Below are 15,857 nucleotides of genomic sequence, written 5' to 3'. Positions count from 1 at the left end.
AAGTCCTGAGGGCATGCAAACATCAAAACAACATTCCCAGTAATCATTCAGTTGTATAGCAACAGAAACACCATTCCCAGTGATCATTCACTTGGCTACAGCAACAAAATCACGGTTTCCCACAATCATTCACAAAAGTGTTTCTTTTAAAAATTCTATTTACTTGTATGAACTGTAAAGTCTCCATGGTTATTTTGTTCTTTTTTATTTTGAATGGACAGCTGACCTTTCATTAAGGGGATGTAAGACAGGCAACTCTAGAGGGAGTAAGTTCATAAATCAGTTAACTGCCTTCAGTTAACAGTCAAGTTAACTCAGTTGGTCCAAAGATGAGTGTTCTCAGGGGAATTGAATAGTAGGCAGTGCTGTGATTTCATGTCTTAGATTACACTATAGGCACCTTAACCAGAATTACTCACACAGCATTCAGATTTTTTTTTACATATATGGAAGCTAAGTACCTTGCTCAAGGGTACAGTATCTTATCTAGGAATTTAACTTGCAACCATCATGTTTTGAAGGCCTGTTCCTTGCACACCATACTACACGGCCACATGTTTTTTACATTACAATACATTATTGGCATATTTGGCAGACGCTCTTATCCGACATACAGTTGATTAGACTAAGCAGGAGACAATCCTCCCTTGGACCAATGCAGGGTTAAGGGCCGGGATTAGAACCACCGACCTTGTGTGTCCCAGTCATTTACCTTAACCACTACGCTACAGGCCGCGCCTATCAACTGCTGTCCAAAATGTAACATGTATTTGTATTTCTGATTCAAAAGGTTTTCCATTTTATTGTTGTGTATACAGTGACAGTTCTGAACCTACATGTTTGGGAAAGGACTACTCTGGATTTTTGGTTTGAATTATAATATTGCTAAATATCATTCAAATTCTGTTGGTTTCAGACTTACTTGGTTATTGAGTCCAGGGATCTCAGGGCAGTGTCAGTGGTGTTTCTGGTTACTAGGAGGGAGTACGGTACATACATTACTGGGACATTTGAACAGGAATCATCAGCAGTGATCCTTTCCCCATCAAGACAAACCATGGGTGGGGAATGCTGAACACAAAGCTAGATTTGCTCACATTTAATTTTGAACAAGGTTATAAAATAAAATGCTTAAGAATATGAAGAAGAATAATGGCCAGTGCCAACAGCCCCAGTATATGGTGATGGACAGTCACTCTCTGCATTCAAATATTTCCATGAGACATTAAACCCATATGCTGCTGCCAATTCAAGTGAGTACTAGCTTTCTGGCACATGTAGCCAACCACCTCTATTTTCAAACTGCAATCCAGCAACTGACAACTTTATTACACATGCAGGCAGACTCCTGGTTTCTGACTAGAGCTAGATTCTTTGTTTGTTGATGTGTGGGGAACATCACTGATTCTCCACCCACTCAGGAATGAAAATATGCAGGATTCAGTTCCTGGAAATAGGGTAAGACATGACACCAGCGTAACACTTTAGCTGGATACACCACCTGGAAAGTTTACACACTAAAAGGTTGTGGCAAAAGATATTGCAAAAAAATCTTGCATCCTTTATTGTTAAATGAACACATTAATTGCAACGTCACTATCAAACACTGCTACACTAAAAAAGAAAGCTGAAAATAAGATCCATTATTTTTTATTAGGCAGAATCAGAATCTTTCTGATTACTAACTCCCCGAACAAATCGTTTACTTCGGTGCCTGCTAATGAATAAATTGTGACATGAGCAGTGGGCTCCCTCTTGTGGTAAATTGTGTTAGTGCGCAGTGCATTTTTGAGGCATTTCAAGGCTGTCTAGATTTGGAAGCCTATGTTTTGATAGCCAGGAATAATTTCAAAAGCCATGCATGCATTGGAAGACGACTCATACAGTATATTTAAAATGACTGAACCTGTTATGCTAAACTTGAACCCTCATCACCTTGTGCCAGCTTGTACCATGCAACAATGTGCAACCTTCCAAAATGCAGAACTTCGGGCTTGAAGCCATGTTGAGCATTTTGACTCTGATCATGTGAAAGCAGCTTTACTGTACAGTAGCAGGCAACAGTCTAGACGGTAGAGTTGAGAGGGTCTCGATGTGCTTGGTGTCTTGAGATTATCAGGCTATCAATGATCAAACATCTATGGCTTCCCAATTCCTAATGTGCTGCCATCAGACTGGATTTAACATCTTAAGTATCTGTTCTAAATTATTTGAGCCAATACCAACTTTGGTTTTTCAGCCAACCATGCTGAATTGCCACTGGTTTCATATTGACTTCTAAAAACCATCTGTCCTTCTTGCTATTTCCTTTCAAATCAAGCAGATGTATCAATCCCACTTTGAGGTAAAATAACAGCAGAACAGAAATACAGGCTCAAGTTTTGCGACTGCCATAGGCAATGCTTTCCTTGTTTGTACTTTTAATTATGTTGAACGGGGTTATCAGCTTAGCTTTTACCCAATAATGCCATGGGTTTTGCTTTTTTAGACAGTCAGATCCAATCAGTTAGATCGGGGTTTGGAATCTACCAGCCTCCAGACCGTTTTGAGTAAGGTGATTTGTATTGCTTTATGGCTCCATCTAGTGGTAGGCCTAGTTACGATTATTTGGTTAAAAATACAGGGAACCAGCGGATGGGAACAAGCGGATTGGACCCACATAATACAGTTACAAGATTGCTCCTCAAAACTGAGTTTTTGAGACGAAACCGTAGTGCCACAGAAGTAAAATTAAATTGATTACGCACCTAGGTGACAATGTTCAAATAATTATCTAAAATGTGATTAAATTGACACGTTTGATTCAGTTGCTATCGCCCGATTAGCATGGTCATTTCTCAGGCTAATTTAACTAACGCTAGCTAGCTAAATTAGCAGTTGCGTAGGCTATGGTATATAGACTAATACAGTTTTACATAAGATAGTTTGACTAGAGTAGTTTGACAAAGAATTAGACTAATAGGCCATCGGATATTCAAATTCTTTGTATTTATGGAACCTAGAATGAATTCCTGTGAACTGGCGGCTGGAGAGTTTATGTCGTTAGGCCTACAAAAAAACAAAAACAAAAAAACATAACTGAGTAGCTAACTGTAACGTTAGTCACATAAATCGATTCGGTTCACAAACCTGTCTGCTATTACGTAACAGAATTAAGCGCCAAAAAGAAAGAAGACTGACCCACATATTTTATAGCAAGAAGAATAAACAAAAAGTTAAGAAAGGAAACCCTTGTGTAAGGCTGCCTGGCATTAAGAGGGACAGTGCTGTTTGCTTCAATAGCCTACTATGAAAGGTAAGTTTAGTTACTTCAATCGCGTGCCTTAATAGCAAAGTAAACATAATTAGCTACGATCAAACAAACATTGTTGACGTGAATGGAAGCTACACTGGGCTACCCTGCTGAAAAAAACAAAAAAACAGCTCAAGCTAGGTTTTGAAACCAGTTCAGGTTGACCAGTTCAGACTAGCTCCCAGCTTGACATGGTTTGAACAGCTCAAGCTAAGTTTTGAAACATTAACCAGCTCAGACAAGCTTCTAGCATTGGTTGACTAGCTCATCCCCAGCTATGACCAGCTTGACTAACTCAATATTTATGCTGGTCAAGCTTACATAGCTGGATCTTACAGCAGGGTGGTAAGAAAACGTTTCAGCTTTTTTGAATATTGATCGTTAAATATTGAATATTGAACTTTAGCTGGTTTGGTATATAGCTTTGATTGACTTATTCCCCCACCCTTTTTTGTTCATTTGCAATGTCTAATAATAATAATAATAATATTATTTATTTTATTTTATTTTATTGTATCATCGCTCATTGCCGCATCTTTGGATAGTTCAAACAAGCATGCAGCTACCCCTTTCCAATATCAGCATTACAAATGGGGAAAAATACAATAATATTTCCATAGATTTTTATTACAAAAATACAGTGATTCTATATATAAATAAATATCTCCATAATTAAAATGACAGTATATTAACATTCAGCTATTTTCACAAAAGGTTCAACCATTGCAAAATCAGCCATTTTGAATAACTTATTTGACAAATATCCACACAAAAAGGCTCATAAGTTAGGTCAGAGAGAATTTTCCCTGCTGGGTGAAATGACCCATTGCAGTGGCTGAGAAATTAGGTTGTTTTCAGCCATTCTCTATACATTCAGATGACTTGAGTTAGAATACTTCAGAATTTAGAATTAAAAATTTGCTTGACAGTCAGTGACAGGGCACTCAGAAAATGGATCTTCTCTTAAACTGTAAAGAAATGGCTGCCAAAGCTTCAGCTGTTTTCCACACTGCAGGTCTCAGATAAGAAGCCTGGGGGAACAGCATGATAAGCAAGACAAAAAGCAAGACAAATAAAATCAGAAATACACACTGATCGATAGATATGATGCAAGACGTTTTTGGCCAAATTGAATTACCAAGATGGATGCTATATATTCTTTCTTGTGTCCAGCAGCAAGCCAGAATTTTAAAATATTTGTTTGTTTTTTTCCATCAAGATTGTGTGAAAATCAATGTTGTCTCTTCTATACTTGTGTGAAATCAGCAGTCCTTTGAGAAGTCTGTTGACCGGAGAAGACAGTAGCCTATGTAGCCTACTGATAGCTGTCCCAAATACTGGGGTTTGCATTCCTTTTTTTGGCCATTTTATGCCTTGAGTGTGTCCAGTGCCATGGCAATGACACGAGGCATGCTTCGGTAGAACGCCTCACTCTCCAATCCCACCAGGCTGTAGAAGGTCAGGGGCCGGCCTGCGACCATGGCTCGGATGCGTGCCTCATACAGGCCTCGCTCATTCTTGGAGGCCAGATCCACAAGCACCTGAAAGCAGGCAGAGAGCAAGATGGCCTAATGTGAAAAGGATGATATGATGACAATGCCTTTGAAACCAATAGCCTATGTGTAGCTGTGGTTATTGGCAATTACAAATTAATTGCTGAGTGGCAGATTTTCAATGTTCAAGTTCAATGCATGGCCTTCTCAACACAAAATGATTAGGCCATCTGCAAGTTGCATTCTATCAGCACATTAAGACACACTAAGGCTCACCTCTTGGAAATTCATGCTGAGGCTCTTGCTTGGGATTGCCAGGACCCAGCGGTATGTCTGTCTGATCACACTGACTTGCTGTGTTGACTCCACAACCCCTGGGCATACTGTTGTAAAGATAGAAAAACATTTTTTCATCTTAGTCATGTAAACTCAGAGTATGTTGTTTTCCAATTTTATATATTGTAAAAAACACATTTTTACCCCATTCAAATTCAAATATAAATTTCATGGTATAATAAGATGGCAATGGTCACTTTAATATTTGATATCCTTTGAGTGTTGCCCTTGATATTTTTGAATTGTGTGTGATTGCAAATTCTCAACTCAATTTCAACAACATGGATAGGTAATCTCTTAATTTTTGGTCACAACAGCCATACTGTAGGGCACAACTGTTGCATACCGATTTAGAGACTAAAACAAATTCTGCACCTTTGTTGTTCACTCCAGACAGCTGTCTCTTGCGCAGACCTCTGCGTCTCCGGTGAACTGGGGAAAAAAAGAATCATACAGTAGGAATGTTGTCATAAGATCAAGGATTTTACACTTCAAATGTCATCACCATTTAGTCCTTCCTAGCTTGTTATGTTCGATTAACATCGTGCCCTGTACAGCGAATCTGAACAAACAATATAAGTGAATCATTTAAAAGAAGCTATCAGTTACCATTTCTGTTTCTGCCCACCAGAGGTCGCCAACTTCTGTTTCTCTTGTTGTTTGCCTAGTCTTTTCCTTGTGATTGGTGTCATTGTTGTATAATTGATTTAATGAGTCTGTTACCCTGTTGGTAAGTGTAAGTTCCTAGTTCTGTCTTTTGTTGCTCAATCTTAGTGTTTTTTTCTCAATCTTAGTGTTTTGTTGCACTTGTTCCAGCTGCTAATTTGCAGGTATGATTTGAGCCTCTCTTTACCCTTGTCCTGTTACTCTATAGCCATGAGTAAAATATATTTGTTATATCACTTCTGCCTCCGTGCCCCAATCTCTGCACCTGGATTCATGCCCTGAGCCCTGACAGTAAGTGAACTAGATGGATCCAGTGGGATCAGCCAAATGTGAATCACAGCTACTAGTCAGAGAACCACTGTAGGCCACTCCAGTCAGTATCAGTCTCCAGTTTCTCGTAACCAACAGCCGCCACTAAGGAAGCATCACCTGCCTTGTGTTTGGATAGTTTGGATAGTTTGGATAGTTAACTTTGGTCACTTTTGCTCTGTTTGTTTGTTTCTTTGTTCTCAACAAAAAAAAAAAAAAAAAAAAAAAAAAAAGGGGCCCTCCTCCTTATCTTTGTTGTACAGGTAGCAGTTGAAATTGTACTTCCCTCTAGGGTCTTTCAGCGAACTTATCCCTGGTTATGGGTATGCACTTTGTTGTACGTCGCTCTGGATAAGAGCGTCTGCCAAATGCCAATAATGTAATGTAATGTAATGCCTTGGCCAAATGCCGAGGCTTTTGCACACAATGTTTTCTCATGTTCAAGCCCCAGCTGTCCAGTTTCCTCACAGAGCATTCCAAGGTGGCCTACAGTTCTCAGCTTACAGTTCTTACAGTTCTCAGCTTACTTGGTCATTCAGAATTTTGCTAGTGAGCTGAGCTTTTGGTGGGCCAACCCAGAAGTGCGTGAGATGCTTTGAGAAAACTTGTTTCACTCCATCAAGGTTCACAGTGTTGCTGGCTTTTCTAATGAATTTTACACACACAGAATGAGTGGAAGGATGTGGAGGTAGCATCTCTTTTTAATAAGGTCTTTCAGAATGTTCGAAGGACGAATTGGCATCCAAATATATGCTTCCTGATGTGGAATTTTGCAGTAAGGGCCTGATGGTCTTTATTGATTCTGGGGTATCTGGGACATTTTTAGAGCACTCCCGAGCCATTAATCGGGGGCTGCCATTAATCAGTCATCTTGAACCCCTGTCTCTCACTGCATTTGATGGAAGACCCCTGGTTTCTGGAAAGCTTAAGCAGCTCGCCACCTCCATTCAGCTACAAGTCTGCTAGTCTCATTCCGAACTTATACAATGCCACTTTCTTATACAACCCCAGGTTCTTGGGAAACATAATCCTTACATTGACTTGATTACTGGCTTAGTGTCCCACCAACTGTTTGAACCCTATATCGAGTTCCTTGAGATAGATGCAACCGTCCTCAGAGGAAGAAGACCCAGGCCTATCCTGTGTGCCTCCAGATACCTTGGACCTCTGAGCATTCTTAAGGAAAGGGTTCACTGCCAAACTCCCCCCTCACTATTCTAAAAGGAAGTAAAATGCTCTTTTAATGAGGAAGCCTACCTGTTTGTCTTCTGTGTGCTGGATTATTCTTGAAAGGAAAAAGTGTGGGAGGAACGAGGAGAAGCATCTGTGTAGGGTCAGAAGTTGTTGGCTCACTGGCATCAGGGGTGTCTGCGCGAGGAGCTGACCGAGATGATGACAACGGATTCAGCCGTGACACTTGTGGATTATGCTCCATGGCCTGATCCAAAGACACATGAGTAGGCAGAATGTCTGGGGAGGTCTTTGTGGTTTGTTCCCCAAATTCCCATGCAGTGTGAACCATGGATGTGGGAATCTTTCCCTGAGATTGAGGGGAGGTACGGGATGGCACCGCCCTTTCAGCCCCAGCAGAAGAGGAAATGTCACTGTCTTCGTGGGGAATAGCTAGATCTGTGCTTGCTTTAGCAGGGGCATCCCCAGAGCCCAGCCTGGAGCGGAGCTGACTGATCAGAGAGCGGTATTCTCCTTCCAGCTGGTAAAGAGCGCCATCCTCTCCCTGCGGATCAGACAACAAGATCAGTTGAATTAAACACCTTACTTTCTTTACTTTTTTTCAGCTACTCTATTCTTATTTTTTCCATTGTCTTTATTGATCCCTTTATTTCCCTCATAGAGTATTTTAGAAGGGCTTATGCACCTAAATGTTTACCTGTAGAAAAAGCCTCTTCTCCTGGGGTAGTGGTTTATGGTCTTGGTCAGTGGCACTGCGGTCCAGATCCTCAGCAATACCTCTCAGGTAATTGGCCCAATCATCCACTAGGGGTCCAACCTCCTCAAAAAGAGGGGGTGAATGATGACCCACTTCTTCTGGTGCAGCAGTCACTCCTACCTGTTCTTTTGAAATAATACACCTGTTACTCAATGTATAAAAAAAATGTACTCCACTAAGGATTTTCTAAAAGCATTGATTTGTATCATCAGCTCCAGCTATCTCTGTAGTTACTCAGAATATTACATTTTTGAACAGTAGTTATAGCAGAATTAATGTCCACAGACTTGGAGTGGTAAATGGTAAAATGTATTACTAATGGGAATGGGACCTTTTTTGCAAACATGTTCTTTTTACATTCACATGAAAACAAATATTAGATCTTTGGCAGTCCAAAATGACATACCAGTATAACTTTCCCAACTGGTGACTTTGTTGGTGGCAGCGTACCTGTTTGCACCGGAGCCTGGCGGCGCTCTCGGCCAGAGAAGGCAGTGCTGTAAATGTGCTCCACCAGCTGAGGCAGAGTTTGGGTGAAGAAGGTCAGGTCCACCTTCTCTCTGATGTAGTCCTCGGCGCGCTGCAGGAGGTCCAGCAGCGTCTGCAGGAAGGAGCGCAGTTCTGCCAATGCCAGACACAAATTGCCAACCAATGAGAGTGCTTAATTCACAGTGCAGAGCCCAGCCAGAACAGTGCATGTTCCCTGCACAGCCAAGGAGTATATTCTCAGTACAATACAGAACACAGTTTCCAAATTTACTTAATTCTAGTGTTATACATTTAGTTTGGAAACCTCATAAGGTTTAAGTATTTTATGATAATTACCTTGAGCTAATAAAAATGTATTTCCTGGCTAGAGTAGTGAAGAATGGATTATAATTATATTCTGACTAATTAGAACCTCCCCCTTCACAACAAATGAAATAAACCAGCCAACAAGACAGTGCCACTGTAACTTTGTAGTTAAAGAACATTTTGACAAAAGTACTATGTTTTAATTTTGTACAGGAACTTAATTTGGGATATGCACAAATGTTTTTATCTTTGTAAGGAGTGAATGGTATTTCTAAGGACTGAATGGATAACAGAGGACACTCACGGCATTTCTTGTAGCGGTTCAAGCACTTGTCCTCAGCCACCTTGGTGCAAGCGGCAACACCATGGGAAGGGGGACAGGTGAGGGTGTAGAAGCGGCACAGAGACCTGAACTCTGACCTCTGCTGCTCCTCAGACAGTTCAGACGTCTTCAGCAACTCCGGACATGTAGGTTCCCGGCTCCCAGAGGATTCTGGTGTAAAAAGAATGCACGCCATTGAATTTATACAGAATTGCCAAACTTTACTTTTCAATGCCTGCTATTGAATTTGCCTTCTACCCTTCTTTGAGAAATACATGGCTAAACTCAATACTTTAATGAGAAATACATAGCTAAACTCAATAATTTATAAAACAAGTAATTGCAGCAAAGTTGTTTTTATGTTGCTTTCTGGGGACACAAGTTCAAAACAATGGGAAGACTCACTCTGAATTTCACCAAGGATCCAGTCGGAGAAGGCAGTAACCCGTGTGTACACCCCAGGTTTCCCTTTCTCTCCGCACCCGTCGCCCCAGGAGGTGATGCCATACAGCTGAAAGCGCCCTGAAATTCGGTCCGGGTAGATCAGGGGACCCCCAGAATCACCCTGTGTGGGGAGCAGAGAGTATCAATGCTACAGTTTCCCTGTAATGAGTTTCACAGTCATTTTCAGTTGAGAATGCAATCTATTACAAGTTGCTTTAAAATTTGGAGGACATGAAGTGAGAAGTTATTTGGAACTCACTTGACAGGAGTCAATGCCCCCTGACAGATAGCCAGCACAGAACATGGTATTGGTGACCAGATCCTTCCCTAGAGTGTTCTTACAGGTGTTTTGGGGGAGGAGAGGCACCTTGGCTTCCATCACTTTGTCTGCAGGGGGCCCATCTAGGGACAGAAAAAGAAGCCAGCATTAGTCAAAGAAAACATAGTGAAAGGAGGACGCAGGAACAGCATTTTGGTAAAGACACAGAATGAAAATGCCCTTGTATAAGCGTACCCCTGATTGCCAGAGTGCATTGTATTGGATATCATGACAGCCAACATCAACTGACACTGCGCTTTAAATAGACCACAATGTTGCATTACAACAAGTAATTTAGGAGATTAGGTCACATTTAAGTCTTGCTGTGAAGGTAACAATATGGAGTGGTCTTCCTCACCTTCATACATTGAGCCCCACCCAGCCACCAAACAAGGGGTCCCCACAGGAGGCTCCTGTCCGGAGGGCAGGCAGACTGGGGAGACGCGGTCAGAGAGCACCACCGGGGATGTCAGTTCCACCAGAGCTATGTCATTGTTGAAGGTCTTCGGATTAAACTATAGACAGAACAAAATAAAGCAAATAAAAAAAAATAAAACGCATATGAATGGCAGAGCTATACATCAAAATAAAACTTCTGAATTGTCTCTGAAGGAGACATTACAGTTTGAGTACAGATTCAACATTAGAGAGAGACACTGAGAGACAAACACATAATTGTGAGTAAGAGAGATACAGCACAAAACTATGCAGTTACCTTCGGATGAGTAATTATGCGATTCACCCTCATCACTTGCTCCTCAGGGTCAGCCTTAGTGATGTCAAACTCCCCCACTACTGCAGTCCAGTAATTCTCACCGCGGCTTCTGAAGAACCAAATAATGGATGCATATCATTAAAGCCAGAGGGATGATACATAAAATAATACTTCCTCAAAAGCCAAAAATAAATTTTGACCTCTATCCATAAAAAGTATTCTGAAAGAAAGTGACATGTGCTCCCTCATTTATTAGTTCCTGGTAAGTAATCTGGAATTAGATTTCCCAGCCTAAGGCCGATATAGTCAAGGCACTTACCCAGAGAAACAGTGGGCAGCAGTCACCACCCAGGAGCTGTCTACCAGCACGCCTCCACACATCATCCCGCCATCCAACTGCAGGTTGACCAACCAGGGCCAGCTTCCTGGTGTGGCTGGAGATCCCCCCACAATCCTGGATCGAGGCTGAGTGAGGTTCTGTACCCCTGGGACTCGCTGACCACAGACAGCTGTCAGGGGGGAAGGCAGCTAAGTACGTTGTTGATAATATCCATCAAGTAGTTTTAACAGTGCACAACCATGTTAATTTCTATTAGTCCATTAAGAAAAGGGGATGGCAGCAAGATATTGCTGATGGAAGTGTGTTTGTGGCTATGGTTTTAAATCCGAACTGGGCCACTGTTGTATACACAGGTAAAGTATAGTACATGTGTGAGCAGGACAATTTTCCCAAGATATTTTCACACCAGCAGAGGTGAGACCACCAAAGCAGTTTTGGGAAGGCAGGCAGATTATAATTTGGCTTTATTAAGCAGGGATTAAAAAAGAGCTGTTAATGGGAGTTATGGATAAGCCTATGAAAGGGCACTGTAGATGAGGTTTTTATAAACATTCTAGTTTGTGCAGAATCTAGTGATTTTCTTGAGTTGCAAATACCACTGAAAGTCTTAGGTTTTATGATGGTAAAAAAAACAAACACTGCAACAAAACTGGTTTTCACTGCAACAATACATTTTGAGCTTTTCGTTTCTGGTCACTAAAAAGCAGCTGCAGGAATGCAGTACCTTGCATTTTGGTTTGTGGAGCGGGCTCCAGGTTGTTCATGGTGTTGAGCAGGCTGCATTGCAGGACACGGGCACTGCAGCTCTCCCCCATCACCCGCACGCAGCTCTCCTTCCCCAGCTCCGTCGCCGGGCAACGGCGCCGGTAGAACCCGCACACTTGGCTCAGTGCCCAGTTGCGCTGCCTCTCGTCTGACAGCCGCTGCATCTGGCTGATGACCTCACAGCTCGGCTCAGTGGTGTATGCGTCTGGAGAATGACCTATGAGGGTTCACACGTGATTTCTCACATCAAATTAATTTTATCTGAACATGAAATTGTCACAAATGTACTTTACAGAATAACAAGACGATTTCGCAAAAACCAGACCTGAAGCCCCAAAAACACTCAAATGGTGGCGTGAAATTTATTTGGGAGGAACCTAGCTGTGCCAACCTAGCGAGTGGCAGGCCATCCTCAGCTGGTCTGGTACAGTGTATGTAACAGTAATGTAATAAGGGATCGACCACAACCAGCAATCTCATAATTTATATTCATACTCTATGTAATTTACTATACTATTTGTTGATGTTGACAGTTTTGATTGAACAGCTACAATTGAGAGAATATATGACAGTGTCGAGTGGGAAAACTATTGTCACTGCAAAGTGAAATATGAAATATTCATATTTCCATATGAAGCCCTAATACATACAGTATGGGTCCCTATATAGGCATTTCTTCTCTCTCAGCTTTCTGAAGATGTTTGCTTGATGCTTATCTTCCTAATCCACTTCCATGGATGAATCAACTAGAGTTGCAATGCTTTCAGATACATTATGGATGTCTTTTTCCACCACAATATAATCTGAAATGGTTCTCAAAGAAAAAAGGGACCCACTAATATGTTCTATGCCCCCACGTTTTCCTGACCGCCCGCAAGGACTTCTTATATTCAGAAGCTTCCTTCAACACTAACAAGTGAAACAGCAAACAAAAATGTGCTGTAGAGTACACCTTTGTCAAATATGCTGGGATATGATCAGCATCAGAAACGTGGTCTAATTGCACAATACCAATATTAACAAATAAGTTAAGGTAAACAGTAACAGACAGATAAGTGTCTTAGCATGATCCAAGTGCAATAAAGATGAAGAACATTATAAAAGTCAGAAACTTGCTCCTCATATTTTTGGCTGAGCAACTTTAAAGACATACAACTCATCTTGATACCATGGACAACTTCACTGACGACGCAAAGCCCAGCAGAAAACGCTTCACTCGATGGGAGGAAGCAGATAGCGGGATCGGGTGGCGGTGTTGTCCTTACCGCAGGGCCCTGAGCGCTGTCCACAGTCCTGAAACAGGCACGGGGCGCAGCCCTTGCAGCCGGACTCCGCCCGGCTGCGGTCCGATACCGCCTGCTCTAGGGCCGACAGAGCGCTGGTCTGGGCAGCCTCCAGCACCACTGTACCTCTGTCAGATAGGGCTGCGGCAAAAACAGAGAGGAAGGGACCCAAAGGTTCTATGAGCGATGAGATTCAGGTAGGGATGGGTATCCTTTAAGATTTTGGCGGACCAATGGTAAACCAATACATGTAAAATGATACCAGTGCCTGAACCTATACCGTCTTTCAAATAAAGAGCAAACATGACATTAAAGAACATCTTCTTAATGCAAAAGCATAGAAATTGGACAACTTTTTTATTGAGTTGTCGAAGCGTGTAATTTATACCTTTTGGGATTTTGACCACGTTTAGCTAGCTTGCTAACGGTACCTGCTGTCACTGTCGACTGAGTGACTTTAGTTTTAGCTAGTGACTGTACTGTACCAGTATGGGAACCAATGCCAAAGTGGTACTGGGTTTTCAGTACCCAACCCTAGGTTCAGGAGGACACATAATTGAAGCTCTTGGCTATGGAGTGATTGTGGTTTGCCTATGTAAGCAGAAAAGATGAAAAAACCCTTCATGGAAAGCAGTTTGAGCACTTACTCGAGACAGGTGAGTGTTGTACAATGAAACCACCTTCTGGGGGCATGTCTGTACACTCCTGCATCAAGTAAGACTCAAATGGCTCAATAATGGCTCCAACTGCTATGCACTGGAAGTGCTATGTCTGTCTGTGGACCATGTAACCTGTAACATGAGGAATGTTTAAATATCTTCCAGTGGCAACAAAATAGGAGGAGGCATTTGACTATTTAACACAGGGAGCATGACCTCAGGACTATCCCATAAGTTCAGAGCACCCGGAGTGCATGTCCTCATTTTCACTGTACCACGAAATGCGCTGGGGCTACACAAGAGAGCGCAAGCTCCCGCTCAGAGGGCAGCTGAGGAGCCAGGGACCAGCTTCAAATGTGCCGCTAACCCCCGACCGCCCCGGCCCCCCCATGCCCCCCCCTCCGTATGCTCCACCACAGAGAGCCTCTAACCACAATGCTGATTGAAAATTTAATTGGAGCGCTGGGGAGCAGCATCTCTGATGAGGCCTTGGGTAGACATAGCAGGACAACTGAGAATGCATTTCCCCGCTCCCATCACTATTGCCTTTAACCACAGATCTGTTCTACATGTAGGCCCAGGAGATACAACATCACAAAACAGTATCCCAGCTAATATTACCCTTAATTTAAGAGTTAATATAAAGTTCTCCTTATTGTATTGGGAAGAAGGAATCCCATTCCACGATGGAATGTTATTTATGACACATAGAAAGAGGATCCTCAACCATTCACAAAACATTTTTTTCCATCGGTCATACAACCTGGATGCCTTGACACAACCAGGTGAATCTGACCCCAGAAGCTCAGAGAACAGTGCCACATAAACATACCATTGTCACGCCGAGTTTTAGATTAACTAAAACAAATCTGAAAAATTTTCTTTCATCCATCAGACCAGCAAGGCTCCAAATTATAGAAATTTGTGGATCCCCACAAACTTCCAAATTCTTCAAGTACTGTTCTGGCAATAATTGCCCATCCCTACAACCTCTTTTAAAATCTGTTTCAGACAAACTTTTTAATGAAAGACTTCAGGTTGCAAGTCATACTCTTCTTCAGCTTGTTGTCTGAAGTCACTTCTAATGCAGCCTCTGACAGACAAAAATAACTCATCTGTTACTGTATTCCCTCAGAGGCTGAGGATAAAAGGCTCTCTTATGGAGGCTAATAAAGGTTTGGTTTGACCTGAATGTCTGTTGAAAAATAATTGAAAGAAAAATGCAGAATGGCACAAATATTCTAAAATGTTCTAAGGTCTGTGGCATGTTCCATGGCATCCTAAACTGAGATGTGCCAAGCATTCTATCAAGCAATTTGTTTTTAGATTTAAGGCACCTGTCAAATCACATTTCAAGTTTCTCCCAACCAAAGATTAGCAGTCTCACTGAACCTTATCTTTGTATCAAATCTTAATCAAAACCTGAATATAAATCTTGTAATCTGGCAATAGAAAATTGTAATGTTTTATTCAACATTAGTATACACCCCACTTGTCCCTACAAGAGGTAATACTAACACAGTGGCTCCCCTATTATCAGCCGTCAGCGCAACAGCACATGAGAACGGGGGTGTGACAGCATCACAACATCACCCACCTGCAGCAGCAGGACCAGTTTCCCAAGCCATAGAGCATGCCTACCTTGCAGTGCACTCTGCGGCATGATGTACACCTCTCTCCCAGCTGGTGCGGCCAGCCTGCAGTCCAAAAAATGCAACAGCAGTGATGCCAGTAGCAGCATCTTTTAGATCACCTGTGGAGGAAACGGCCAAAGCAACTGTATGGACCAAGTTCAGTTCCAGAAATCCCCTGCAACTGCTTTTGTCTAGAAGTTTGTGTGGCAACTGTCTCCCGCCTCCCTAGTGTCTCAGCTCTCTCCCACACTGTTACGTAGGGCATCTGTCTGCAAGTTTACTTTGGGGAACAATAGGTGCGTGTGGTAGCATGGGGTATATATAGAGTCTCTCAGGGTACGACAGAAGGGGGAGGGGAGGGGGGAGTGCTCCCATGGCCAATGCACAAACAGCTGAATTCATTAAGACGGTACCAGCAAATGGAGAGCAACTTGCCAAGGCTGGAAATTATAAAGTGGTTTGGTTTTGTCAAAAGAAAGAGAGGGGAGGGCGGAGAAATGGGTGGGGGTGGGGGGTGCTGGTGAGTTAGTGGTGCTG

General features: G+C 42.3%; 1 protein-coding gene across 1 annotated transcript; it reads right to left on the bottom strand.

The window, feature by feature from the left end:
* Window positions 1–3,901: 3,901 nt before the first annotated feature.
* prss56 (serine protease 56) lies at window positions 3,902–10,696 on the bottom strand. Its single transcript, XM_061244033.1, has 11 exons — window positions 10,640–10,696; window positions 10,283–10,439; window positions 9,865–10,007; window positions 9,567–9,726; window positions 9,144–9,332; window positions 8,495–8,665; window positions 7,985–8,169; window positions 7,354–7,831; window positions 5,497–5,553; window positions 5,062–5,168; window positions 3,902–4,833 (listed from the first exon to the last, which is right to left on the bottom strand). The coding sequence occupies exons 1-11, from the start codon at window positions 10,670–10,672 to the stop codon at window positions 4,660–4,662; spliced, it is 1,854 nt and encodes a 617-aa protein (XP_061100017.1). The 5' UTR covers window positions 10,673–10,696; the 3' UTR covers window positions 3,902–4,659.
* Between the last annotated feature and the right edge of the window lie 5,161 nt (window positions 10,697–15,857).

The sequence above is a fragment of the Conger conger genome, chromosome 5 (genome assembly GCF_963514075.1).
Source record: "Conger conger chromosome 5, fConCon1.1, whole genome shotgun sequence".
Classification (NCBI taxonomy): domain Eukaryota; kingdom Metazoa; phylum Chordata; class Actinopteri; order Anguilliformes; family Congridae; genus Conger; species Conger conger.
Note: the sequence above shows the minus strand (reverse complement) of the source record. Positions and strands in the feature narration are given on the sequence as shown.